Source organism: Schistocerca gregaria, chromosome 7 (genome assembly GCF_023897955.1).
Source record: "Schistocerca gregaria isolate iqSchGreg1 chromosome 7, iqSchGreg1.2, whole genome shotgun sequence".
Lineage (NCBI taxonomy): Eukaryota > Metazoa > Arthropoda > Insecta > Orthoptera > Acrididae > Schistocerca > Schistocerca gregaria.
Genome location: NC_064926.1, coordinates 548,406,042 through 548,419,860, shown reverse-complemented (window position 1 = coordinate 548,419,860; position 13,819 = coordinate 548,406,042). Strand labels below are relative to the sequence as shown.

Sequence of the window (13,819 nt, the reverse complement as noted above, 5' to 3'; positions counted from 1 at the left end):
GTACGAACACTTCGACTGAAATGTGCAGGAACTCCATCGTTCATGAACCACATGCTATGTCGTACTTGTAAAGGCACATGTTCTAGCAGCACAGGTAGGGTATCTCTTTATGAAATTATGATAATATGCTCCATTGAGCGTATATGGAAGAACATTGGGCCCAATCAAGACATCACCAACAATGCCAGCCCAAACGTTCACAGAAAATCTGTATTCATGACGTGATTACACAATTGCGTGCAGATTCTCGTCAGCCCACACATGTTGATTCTGAAAAAGACATCACCGACAATGCCTGCCCAAACGTTCACAGAAAATCTGTATTCATGACGTGATTACACAATTGAGTGCAGATTCTCGTCAGCCCACACATGTTGATTGTGAAAATTTACAATTTTATCACATTGGAATGAAGCCTCATCCGTGAAGAGAGCATTTGCACTGAAATAAGGATTGACACATTGTTGGATGAACCATTCGCAGAAGTGTACCCGTGGAGGCCAATCAGCTGCTGACAGTGCCTGCACACGCTGTACACGGTACGGAAACAACTGTTTCTCCCATAGCACTCTCCATACAGTGACGTGGTCAACGTTACCTTGTACTGCAGCAACTTCTCTGAAGCTGACATAAGGGTTATCGTCGACTGCACGAAGAATTGCCTCGTCCATTGCAGGTGTCGTCGTCGTTCTAGGTCTTCCCCAGTCCCGAGTCATAGGCTGGAATGTTCCGTGTTCCCTAAGACACAGATCAATTGCTTCGAATGTCTTCCTGTCGGGACACCTTTGTTTTGGAAATCAGTCTCGATACAAACGTAGCGCGTCACGGCTCTTGCCCCGTGCTAATCCATACATCAAATGGGCATCTGCCAACTCCGCATTTGCAAACATTGCACTGAAGGCAAAACCACGTTCGTGATGAACACTAACCTGTTGATGGTACCTATTGATGTGCTCGATGCTAGTATTGTAGAGCAATTAGTCGCACGTCAACACAAGCACCGAAGTCAACATTACCTTCCTTCAATTGGGCCAACTGGCAGTGAATCGAGGAAGTACAGTACATACTGACGAAACTAAAATGAGCTCTAACATAGAAAGTAAGCGTTTGCGGACGCATGTCCACATGACATCTTTTCTTTATTTGTGTGTGAGGAATGTTTCCTGAAAGTTTGGTCTTACCTTTTTGTAACACCCTGTAGTGCTGGATCCGCTATCCGTGACCTCTGAGTAAGCAGTGGTGTCCGCAAACTCGTAATCAATAACTGTAGACAGCAAATGTCAAGATAACACTTCTACTCTGGTGCAACACTGGAGTGCGTCGTAAACGGCAGCGCGCCGCCCTCCGTGTTGCAGGTCGGAAGCTGAGACCAGGATGGCGGACCACCTGCTGGTGAAGTCCATCGAGCTGTGCTCGCTGCAGACGGCCCAGAAGCACCACACGGAGCGCTTCGAGTGCGTCCACGACGACGAGCCGACACCGGTGCTGCGCCGCGGCCAGCCGTTCCCCGTGGCCATCGCCTTCTCCAACAGACCCTACGACCAGGACAGGGACGTCATCATGCTCACCTTCTCCTTCGGTGAGGTGCTCCGCCGCGCACTTGCTAACACGCTGCGCCAGTCCCAAATGTCCGGCGACAATCGTGATGTTCAGTTCTCTTCCAGGGTACCTGTACTCCATTCCTAATGCTCAACCTAAATTATTACGCCCCAAGCCCATCTGAGAGTCTGTAGGGTCACCAGGTCTTTTTAATGAGATGAACTCTGTTTAGGTCCCCATGATGAGGCAAAACAAATAATCGCTGAAAGCTAAAGTTTGATAGTACTTTATTTCATTACTTTAACCCTTTCGTGAGCCGTGGGAAACATGCTTCCCACTACAATGAACTGGCTCCTAGCCCAGTGGGATTCACAGTTCCCACCTGTGTACGGTGTCACCACCTAGAGAACAGCATAGGGTACTACTTCCAATTTGAAGTTTCCACCGTTATTGCTGTACCTTCGCGCAGAGCCATTGCATAGCTGAGTGTTGCTCTGTAGATGAGCTTTTCAGTGCTGTTTGCCTGACATTTTGAGATTTTTTTCCTCAGAGCTGTAGTATAAGGTAAATACTTTTGATTTACCAAAATTTATGAAGGAAAACGTAAAACTGGAACCAGGAGAATTCCAGTTTGAAATAAAAGGAGCCATTTGTGCAGTAAAATGGATGGATAACCGTCCACTCACTTGCCTGTCCTCAATTCATGACCCGTGAGAAACAGCCACAGTGAAAAGGAAAAAAAAAAAACAAAGATGGTACTAGTACAGAGATTTCTTGTCCTGAAGTTGTGGCAGAATACAACAAAATAATGCGTGGTGCCGATAAGTTTGATCAACTACGAGAAAGGTATGCTATTGGTAGACGTTCTGTAAAATGGTGGCACAGAATATTTTATTTCCTGGTGGATGTTGCTCCAGTGAACAGTTTTATCTTGTGGAAAATTAGTAAAAGAGAAAGTGGACATCATGATCAGCTCACATACAGGATCCATCTAGCCAGACAATTGATCACTGTCTTCTCATCCCAAAAAAGGTGTGGACAAAAACCTGTCTTTCTGGCAAAAAGGGTGAAAGTACGTGAAGATTTTCGTCATGTGGCTGTAGGGGAGCATCGATCCATTTTAGGAGAAACCTACAGGACGTGCTGTCATTGTAGTACCAAAGCTGCGGAGAAGAGCACTCGCTGTGTTTGTACATATTTTCACATACCACTTTGCATAGACCCATGTTTCAGAAAATTTCATGGCAAGTCATTGTGAACAATCGTTGTAACAACAGAAGTAAATTTAACAAATGAATATGACATACACTCCTGGAAATTGAAATAAGAACACCGTGAATTCATTGTCCCAGGAAGGGGAAACTTTATTGACACATTCCTGGGGTCAGATACATCACATGATCACACTGACAGAACCACAGGCACATAGACACAGGCAACAGAGCATGCACAATGTCGGCACTAGTACAGTGTATATCCACCTTTCGCAGCAATGCAGGCTGCTATTCTCCCATGGAGACGATCGTAGAGATGCTGGATGTAGTCCTGTGGAACGGCTTGCCATGCCATTTCCACCTGGCGCCTCAGTTGGACCAGCGTTCGTGTTGGACGTGCAGACCGCGTGAGACGACGCTTCATCCAGTCCCAATCATGCTCAATGGGGGACAGATCCGGAGATGTTGCTGGCCAGGGTAGTTGACTTACACCTTGTAGAGCACGTTGGGTGGCACGGGATACATGCGGACGTGCATTGTCCTGTTGGAACAGCAAGTTCCCTTGCCGGTCTAGGAATGGTAGAACGATGGGTTCGATGACGGTTTGGATGTACCGTGCACTATTCAGTGTCCCCTCGACGATCACCAGAGGTGTACGGCCAGTGTAGGAGATCGCTCCCCACACCATTATGCCGGGTGTAGGCCCTGTGTGCCTCGGTCGTATGCAGTCCTGATTGTGGAGCTCACCTGCACGGCGCCAAACACGCATACGACCATAATTGGCACCAAGGCAGAAGCGACTCTCATCGTTGAAGACGACACTTCTCCATTCGTCCCTCCATTCACGCCTATTGCGACACCACTGGAGGCGGGCTGCACGATGTTGGGGCGTGAGCGGAAGACGGCCTAACGGTGTGCGGGACCGTAGCCCAGCTTCATGGAGACGGTTGCGAATGGTCCTCGCCGATACCCCAGGAGCAACAGTGTCCCTAATTTGCTGGGAAGTGGCGGTGCGGTCCCCTACGGCACTGCGTAGGATCCTACGGTCTTGGCGTGCATCCGTGCGTCACTGCGGTCCGGTCCCAGGTCGACGGGCACGTGCACCTTCCGCCGACCACTGGCGACAACATCGATGTACTGTGGAGACCTCACGCCCCACGTGTTGAGCAATTCGGCGGTACGTCCACCCGGCCTCCCGCATGCCCACTATACGCCCTCGCTCAAAGTCCGTCAACTGTACATACGGTTCACGTCCACGCTGTCGCGGCATGCTACCAGTGTTAAGGACTGTGATGGAGCTCCGTATGCCACGGCAAACTGGCTGACACTGACGGCGGCGGTGCACAAATGCTGCGCAGCTAGCGCCATTCGACGGCCAACACAGCGGTTCCTGGTGTGTCCGCTGTGCCGTGCGTGTGATCATTGCTTGTACAGCCCTCTCGCAGTGTCCGGAGCAAGTATGGTGGGTCTCACACACCGGTGTCAATGTGTTCTTTTTTCCATTTCCAGGAGTGTATATTGAAAAAGTTGTTTTGTCATTTAACTCCAAGGAAGGCCAGTGGGAAGAATACCTCCCACTTTGTTGTGTGACCTCACTTTCACAGTTGGAGCAAATTTAATATTCTGTATGATAAATATACCTATCTGTTAACTACTATCTGATCTTCATTCATTAAAAAAATTGCACAATAATTTTGAGCACGAAAGGGTTAAAACATATCTTCTTTGAATACTGAACATCCAGATACCAACAGTTAAGGGTGAAATGTTGTTGCATATCTCTACGAAATATTTTTACTGGCAATAAAGCTTTCTTCAAGTGGTTATCTACAGGCAATAAACATTTGAAAAATATCGTTTTTTTTGTGTGCCAACAGCTCTACAATATCGATTGTATTCACGTCGGGTCTCAATATCGTCGTCTGGACGCAATATTTCGGCCTGAAGACGGAGGCCACGTGGACCGCCGAAATACATTGTCCAGATGACGATATGTTCCAGATTGATACCCGACGTGAATACAAACAATTATTACACCAGGAAAGTTTACGGAGCCACATCTGCACAATATCATTTATTCTATACTGGTTTTGGCCCTCGCTACAGTCTTTACACGAAGTAATAATGTATACCAACTGGACAAAACACATCTGTGCCAAATACGGCAACGTCAGGTATAACACATGGCGATACTTCCAGGACTTTAGAAGACTAGGAGCCCTCCCCAGGTCGCCGACGATGTTCACACTGGGAAGCGTAGAACTGTGATTCATCACTAAGCGCTGTGTGACGCCATCCGTCAGCGCTGCGTCGTTCCCATCTATGGCACCATTCCATACACAGGCTGCCACATGGTGTTACCATGTTAAGATCTACTCATGCATGGGGCGGTAATTCTCTAGTCCAGTACAGCTAGTCTCTGACCAATGACACGTTCGAATGCAGAAACGTTTTCCATCGTGTTGTCACAACATCGAATTGTATGCAGTCCGTATCTTTCCAGTGAAGCTTACACATCTCTCCTGTATGTCGTGTTTAGAGCTCTCCGTCCATTACCAATCAGCAGGGAGTGACCGAGGGTGACGCTGGGAGAATTTGAACCACATTTGTTTCTACTAATTTCGCTAAGAGCACTGATGATCTCGCCGATGGGCCTCCCTAAACGACACACATATACACTTGGCTCTATGGGACTTAACTTCTGAGGTCATCAGTCCACTAGAACTTATAACTACTTAAACCTAACTAACCTAAGCGCTCACACATTTCCATGCCCGAGGCAGGATTCGGACCTGCGACCGTAGCGGTCTCGCGGTTCCGGAATGTAGTGCCTAGAATCGCTCGGCTACTCCGGCCGGCTCTAAATAGTCGCCGCTCCCAATTAGACATCGGTCACCTCAGATACACTTTGTCGACGATTGCTGAGCAAACGCTGTCTCCATGTACGCTTACACCATAATTATTCTATCACACAAACATTTTGGGGCTACACCCTTCTGGAATCAGACGTTCATGGGGGTCCACTGAGGACCGAACCGAAGAGTAACCATGGGTTCGTTGTGGGGCGGCAGTGGGGCGGGTGGACTGCTGTGGCCTGTTGCGGGGTTGTGAAGGCTATGGTGGGACGAAGTCCTACGTCGTTTCTAGATCCCCGGTTCGATACACTATACACAACACACATTCGTCGTGGAGTTGCACAAACTTCCCATTTCCCCCATCAAAGAAAGCAGCCCCCTGTGTTTTTCGCCAGTTTTCTACGCTGGTCTGCCTTTGATTGATTGTGCCAAAATGTTCTCTTCTTAGCCAGCACTCCGTATGAGCAGAGATGAATAACGGAGTGAGCCGATTAACGGCTCCATTGTGAGTGATCAAACACTTCCAATGGAAAACCTGCAGGAGAATCATCATTGGCCCTGAAGAATGCGGTTGAAAATTTTCTTGAAGAAAGAAGGAAACGCATGACATTTACGTTATGTGGGCTGCATAGCTTCAGGCTAAATCTCCCACCCGATCCACATATTTGGCGGGAGACACTGTTGTTTTAGGCATTTTTACGTGATCACTTTGTGCTTCGGACGTGATTGACAGGAACATTGAAGACACACGCCAACACATCTGTGCAAAGTTCCATCGAATTTCCAATTGGTTTCCATTTTCCACCTAGTTGGACCCTACATTCCGAATACGCCTGGTATATATATCGGACCTTATTGCTACACCACGAAGAAATGCAGATGATAAACAGGTATAACGGGCATTCATTGGACAAATATATTATACTACAACTGACATGTAATTACATTTTCACGCAATTTCGGTGTATAGATCCTGAGAAATACGTACCCAGAACAACCACCTCTGGCCGTAATAACGGCCTTGATACGCCTAGGCATTGAGTCAAACACAGCTTGGATGGCGTGTACAGGTACATCCACGGGTCTGAAATGTAACGTCCACTTGTTCAATGCGAACGAGAGACGTGTAACCAATGGCACCCCATACCATCACGCCAGGTGATACGCCAGTATGGCGGTGACGAATACACGCTTCCAATGTGCGTTCACCCCGATGTCGCCAAACACGGATGACGCTGTAAACAGAACCTGGATTCATCGGAAAAAATGACGTTTTGCCATTCGTGCACCCAGATTGGTCGTTCAGTAAACCACCGCAGGCGCTCCCGTCTGTGATGCACCGTCAAGGGTAACCGCAGCCATGGTCTCCGAGTTGGTAGTCCATGCTACTGCAAACGACGTCGAACTGTTGTTTCAGATTGTTGTTGTCTTGCAAACGTCCCCATCTTTTAACTTAGGGATCGAGACGTGGCTGCACGATCCGTTACAGCCATGCGGATAAGATGCCTTTCATCTCGACTCCTAGTGATACAAGGCCCTTGGGATCGAGCACGGCGCCTGCATTACCCTCCTGAACCAACCGATTCCATATTCTGCTAACAGTCATTGGATCTCGACCAACGAGAGCAGCAATGCCGCGATACGATAAACCGCAATTGCGATATGCTACAATCCGACCTTTATGGAAGTCGGAAACGTGATGGGACGCATTTCTCCTCCTTACACGAGTCCTCACAACAACGTTTCACCAGTCAACGCCGGTCAACTGCTGTTTGTGTGTGAGAAATCGGTTGGAAACTTTCCTCATATCAGCACGTTGTAGGCTTCGCCACCATCGCCAGCCTCGTGTGAATGCTCTGAGAAGCTAATCATTTGCATATCACAGCAGCTTCTTCCTGTCGATTAAATTTCGTATCTATAGCACGTCATGTAGCAATTTTAATGGCCAGTAGTGTAGTACTCCACCTATGGATGTGCACAACCTAATACCTCGCATACAAGAAACTTTGGCAATTGTGGATGCAGTTGTATTATGTAGGATCCAGCAAAATATGATCTACCAAGTAACGAAGTGTTTGGAAACGCAAGGTGGTCGCGTATATATATCATCTGTTGCTTTCAACGCATATGGACCTGGTAAACCAGCATCTGTTGATATAACTGTCCTAGGCATATTCGATTCCAGGTCCCAAGTCACATGCACAGCATGCAGTAGCGCGCGACTCTGCGGGAGACAGGGGAGCTGCCAGAGGTGGATATTGAGAGCGTGACGTTGCGTGTGCGCTGTGCCCACAGGAGAGAAGCCCTCGGTGGGGAAGGGCTCGCGCGCCGTGCTCGCCGTCGGCCCCAAGGGCGCGCGCTGCCTCAGCGGCCCCGGCTCCAGGCTGGCGGCCCTGGAGTGGGACGTCGCGCTGCACGCCGGACACGACGCCTCGGCGGAGCCGCTGCTCAAGCTGCAGGTGGGTGGTCTCCGGCACCAGTCAGCAGCTGGCGCACGTCCTGTGTCTGTAAGCATACGCCGATCAAAAGGGTCAGGTAGGGCAGTTCGGAGACGATATTTGAATGTATAAACTTGAAAACCCACCCTCTCATTAAGCGGCATCTGTAAGGCAATGGTTTGTGGACGAGATCATTCCTGAAATGCGCTGGCCTACCCAGAGTCCCGACCTGAAACCAATGCGACACGTATGGGATGTGTGAGATCTCAGAGTCCCAAACCACTAGCTACTCTGTTTTCAGGTCTTTAGGAAGAATGTGCTGCCGTACCTTCACAGACGTCGAGTAACAACATTGAAAGCCGTCTTAAAGTCGAAGCGTGGACACACCCCAACCAATGTCCACTAATAAGTGTCCGGTTACTGCACAGCAGATCTATTCAAAATGAGAGTATGTGTGTGTGAAATCTTATGGGACTTAACTGCTAAAGTCATCAGTCCCTATGCTTACACACTACTTAACCTAAATTATCCTAAGAACAAACACACACACCCGTGCCCGAGGGAGGACTCGAACCTTCTCCGGGACCAGCCGCACATTTTATGACTCCAGCGCCTCAGACCGCTCGGCTAATCCCGCGCGCAATGAGAGTATGCATCAGAAAAAATGTGGACCACGTTGAAAGCATTCTCTTCACAGTACCACTGCTTAATCACAAAGAAATTGTAGAGTCGTCGACAAGCTGTTCGACTTCGTCCTCATTTACAGGCTTGATTATCTCCAGCTGTCAATAGAAGTGATTCTGTACCTATAATTACACGTAATGGGGAATTACTTCTATTAACAATTCAATTATGTTGTTCTTCCGAGGTTCAGTTGGAAGATGAGTATGGTAGAGCTCCCCACGCTATTCCTCCTCTTCACCTCTGCATAAACCTTGCAACCTACATGCATTGTTATGTAACCTGTGTACTCAAGTCGAGAATTGGCTGCCTTTACAATTTTTACCCCTCACATTTGCCTATATTACCAAACTGACGATTCATTGATGCCTCGAGATGTCTGCTATTAACCAGTCCCTTCCTTTAGTCAACCTGTCCCATAAATTTATTTTATTCTCCAGTTCAATTGAGTACCTTTTCATTAGTTACTGTATTAGGTCAGGTAATCATCATTGTTGTGTAGCACCACACTGTAAAAGCTTGTATTCTCTGATTCCACATTCACCACATGTCACTGACCAGAGCTCAATGTGGAGAATCCCTTAGGATGAATTAGGACATCGACTTTGTTGGTAGACCCCAACGTCCAACATCACTACCTTCTCTGGTGTCGACTCTTGAATAAGAATGGGCTGCGATTCCTTCACATACAAGTGTCCTCGGCAGAAATTGTCATAAAGGAAAAGGTTGGAGACAGCCCATATTAATGTCCACTAGTAGGCGTGTAGATACTTTTGAAAGGATACTAGAGCAATTACATCCAAACTTGTCACAAATATGGCTCAATGCTAGACGACTGCCGTTCTATGTAAAAGACGCCCCTGTTGGGTTGGGGTGAGAATATGATGACGTATGAGCCTAGGTGTGGAATACGCAGAACAATTTCAGTAGTACTGCAAAAAGTATAGTACCAAAAGAAAGATCCCCTCCCCACCTCACCTCTCTTAGAGGTGAGTTGGGAACCTGAAGGGGTTGAATTTAGATACAAACGAAAACTATGAATATCAGTATAGGACCCATAGTTTTCTTTCTCTCAAGTATCACGGGCGACAGTAATTAAGCGAGTGGTCGTCGGAAGTGGACCCATGTGAATCCTAACCCTGAAAATCTTTGACCTACACCTACGAGGACCATACAGAAACTAAAGAACATTTCGCTATACTAAGGTATCCTTTCATAATATGAGAGAAACTCAACGTACTCGTTTTTGCACATACTTCGTCTGCTTTTCCACTCAGTTGCCTTTGACATTTAAAGCACCTGTCTTACCTCGGAACCAGTTTGTCTATACCATCTTCATACCATGTGGCCGTCTGGTTGTTTAACCAGTTTATGTTGAGAGCCTTCAAATTTTCACCGTTGGGAAAGCGATTACCAGCAAGGTGCTCCTTAAGTTTTGGAAAGAGGAAACAGTACGAAAGTGTTACGAGATGTCCCTCCGAAATTTGTCACTCAGCAAGGCCCGTGTCCGCCGGGCAGTTTGCCAACGTGGATTGTCACACTGCAGAACAGTTCCTCGCGAGACGTTGTCCGTGCGGGATGTCGCCTCTTCGGTAGTTCTGGATAGCTCGATGACGACGTTCAAGGGTAGCACAGCATGCATTTTGTGTTTGAGGCCTTGAAGTCGACGACCCCTTCACTGGCCCAGAATATGGAAGGCATCAGTTTTTGAGTTGATGCAGTTGCTTCCGTCTTGTTTGAGTTCTGTGTCTACTAAGGATAACGCCACTTCACGAACTGTCGCTTCATTGTGGGCCTGTTATGAGAAGCCCATGTTTCACCCCTTGTACCAGTCTGGTCAATGAAAGCGTTGCCATCCCTTTGATAACACAGCAGCTATTACTGCAGCTTTCAGTCATCGGTGAGCATGCGTGGCTCCCACCGTGCAGAGATTTTGTGGCACCCAAGATGCTGAATTATAATTTCGTGCACAATTGAAGGAGACACTTCCTGACGTCGTTCGTGCATGTCGCTAATAATGGATCGTCGATTCTTCCGAATGATGCGATCCCCCTTTTGTCTCAGCGCGTCTCTGATGACGGAGGACCACCTTCATCTCTCTTCCTCACGAACACCTGTTCTCTCCTTCTTAAAACCCATGCACCACTTTCGGACACTGGCCGCATTCATTGCATCTTCGCCGAAAATGGTAACAGGTCTGTGGTGAATGCCACAGTGTCTATTTGGAAAACAGTAACAAACATCACTGTTATGCCTTGGCGATATACTGCTGCCCCTCTGATGACAGGACATTTAGCAATAAGTTCTGCACGAAAAGGCACCCTTACGCGTGACGATGTGAAAAGAATCAGATGCAACAATAATAAAAAACTAAGTAGCATCGAATCCGTAAATTTGCTTTGACGCTACGGTAATTTGTAAGAATCTTTTTAACTCGATAGGCATGGAGTGGTGACAAGAAGGGCTGACACGTAATGCATAACTGTGGAACACCACAAGCAGATTCAACCAAATGTTGTACAAGCATGTCATACTATCTGAAAAAAAAACATTATAAGACTAGGACATCCTCAGGTCCCCTATGGCTGAAACCAGGGCTTTTTTTAATTGATTATTACTATTATTATTTACTTTATGGCCTTCATTGTCAAAAATACAAAGTTTTAAACAAGTTGTTACACAGCGATACAATTTGGTTCAACAATGACTTAATATGATATTTAGGTAATATAATTATTAGACTCTATTCTTATATGAAATGTGTTTTGCTCTTCTGTCTGCCCAATATTTCTTCATTCTTTCATATATTTTCTTTCTTTCTTCATCTGAGAAAACTCTTCCTGTACTCCTTTTATTGATTTTCATTTGTAGTCTGATTTGCGGGTCTTGCAGTATTCTGGTTTTCTGTCTTGTTTTTTAGGTCATCTACTGTAATTTGAAGTTCTTTTATATCTTCGTTAATTTCTATGATCCATTTAATGTCGCTCTTGCTATTTCAAAATGTTTGTATTATTTTTTTACTAATTCTTTTTTCTGGAGCTGTCATCAGATGTCCAAAGAATGAGATGCGTTTCTTCCTGATTGTGCTCATGACTGGTTCTATTTTCTTATGTACTGTTTCATTGATGCTATTTTCCAATGTCCATTAATTTTATAGTGTTTATTTATACATTTCCTAACTATTCTTCTTTCTATTTTTCATATTCTGTCAATTTCTGCTGTATTAATTGTTTTGAAGATAGTTTCAGCTGCATACGTTATTTCTGCTTGTGTAACTGTTTTATAGTCTTTTAATTCTGCATCTATAGATAGGCTTTTTTGTTGTATGTAGTTTTGGTAATGTAATTTGCATAGTTCAGTTTTTTTTATTCTATTCTGTCATGATGGCTTCTCATTTAGATTGTCTGTTATTATTTCACCTAAATATTTAAATTTATCAACAATTTTGATTTCCCGTTCTCCTATTGTAATTTTGTTTGCAAGTGGTGAATCAGTTAGCATAATCTCCGTTTTTTCAAATGATATTCTAAGGCCTACTTTCTCTGCCATTTCTTGTAGTGATTTCACCTATTGCCTGGCTTCTTGAACGGTATTGGCTAGGAGAGCAAGATCATCAGCGAAACCCAAGCAGTTTAAGATAGTATCAGCTTTTGCACTTCCAATTCTTATCCTCTTTGGATTGTCCTTGTACAATTCTCTCATTGTGTATTCCAGCGCACAGCTGAACAGTAATGGTGATAGGAAGTCACCTTGTCTTAAGAATGTTTTATGAGGAATGGTTCCTCAATTTCTCCTCTAAACTTCACTGTTGATTTGGTGTCGGTTAGAGTGAGTTGTATTAGTTTAATTAGTTTTGGATGGAGTCCTAGATTTCTTAAAATTTTTAATACTGAAGGTCTGTGGTGACAGTCATATGCCTTCTTAAAATCTACAAATGTTGTTGCCAGAGGTTTCTTCCGTTTTTTGTAGTATGCCATAATCAATTTTAAACTAATTATCTGCTCTGCACAACTTCTACGTGGTCTGAAACCTACCCGATATTCCCCTAACTCCTGTTCTAATTGCTCCTTGATTCTTTCATATAGGATCTTGGATAGAATTTTCTGTGTGCAACCAGGGCTACTAAGATTAACGCACGATAAGATTGAGTGAAGTGGAAGTATATAAAGGCTAAATATTCCATGTGCTCATTCCTTTGTTTGCTGTATTTACTAGCACGGATCAGATACAATTACTACACTACTGGCCATCAAAATTGCTACACCAAGAAGGAATGCAGATGATAAACGGGTATACATTGGACAAATATATTATACTAGAACTGACATGTGATTACATTTTCACGCAATTTGGGTGCATAGATCCTGAGAAATCAGTACCCAGAACAACCACCTCTGGCCGTAATAGCGGCCTTGATACGCCTGGGCATTGAGTCAAACAGAGCTTGGATGGCGTCAACAGGTACAGCTGCCCATGCAGCTTCAACACGATACCACAGTTCATCGAGAGTAGTGACTGGCGTATTGTGGCGAGCCAGTTGCTCGGCCGCCATTGACCAGACGTTTTCAATTGCTGAGAGATCTGGAGACTGTGCTGGCCAGGGCAACAGTCGAACATTTTCTGTATCCAGAAAGGCCCGTACAGGACCTGCAACATGCGGTAGAGCATTATCCTGCTGAAATGTAGGCTTTCGCAGTGATCGAATGAAGGGCAGAGCCACGGGTCGTAACACCTCTGAAATGTAGCTTCCACTGTTCAAAGTGCCATCAATGCGAACAAGAAGTAACAGAGACGTGTAACCAATGGCACCCCATACCATCACGCCAGGTGATACGCCAGTATGGCGATGACGAATACACGCTTCCAATGTGCGTTCACCGCATGTCGCCAAACACGGACGCGACCATCACGATGCTGTAAACAGAACCTGGATTCATCCGAAAAAATGACGTTTTGCCATTCGTGCACCCAGGTTCGTCGTTGAGTAAACCATCGCAGGCGCTCCTGTCCGTGATGCAGCGTAACTGCAGGTAATCGCAGCCACGGTCTCCGAAATGGTAGTCCATGCTGCTGCAAACGTCGTCGAACTGTT

The 13,819-nt window shown here is 45.9% G+C and overlaps 1 protein-coding gene across 1 annotated transcript in view; it reads left to right on the top strand.

The window, feature by feature from the left end:
• The window catches only part of LOC126282082 (hemocyte protein-glutamine gamma-glutamyltransferase-like), a 359,269-nt gene that overhangs the window by 75,447 nt on the left and 270,003 nt on the right, over positions 1-13,819 (top strand). Inside the window, exons 2-3 of the mRNA XM_049981538.1 lie at positions 1,356-1,579; positions 7,904-8,067. Coding sequence (XP_049837495.1) covers positions 1,375-1,579; positions 7,904-8,067 — 369 coding nt within the window. The 5' untranslated portion in view covers positions 1,356-1,374. The remainder of the gene's footprint in view (positions 1-1,355; positions 1,580-7,903; positions 8,068-13,819) is intronic.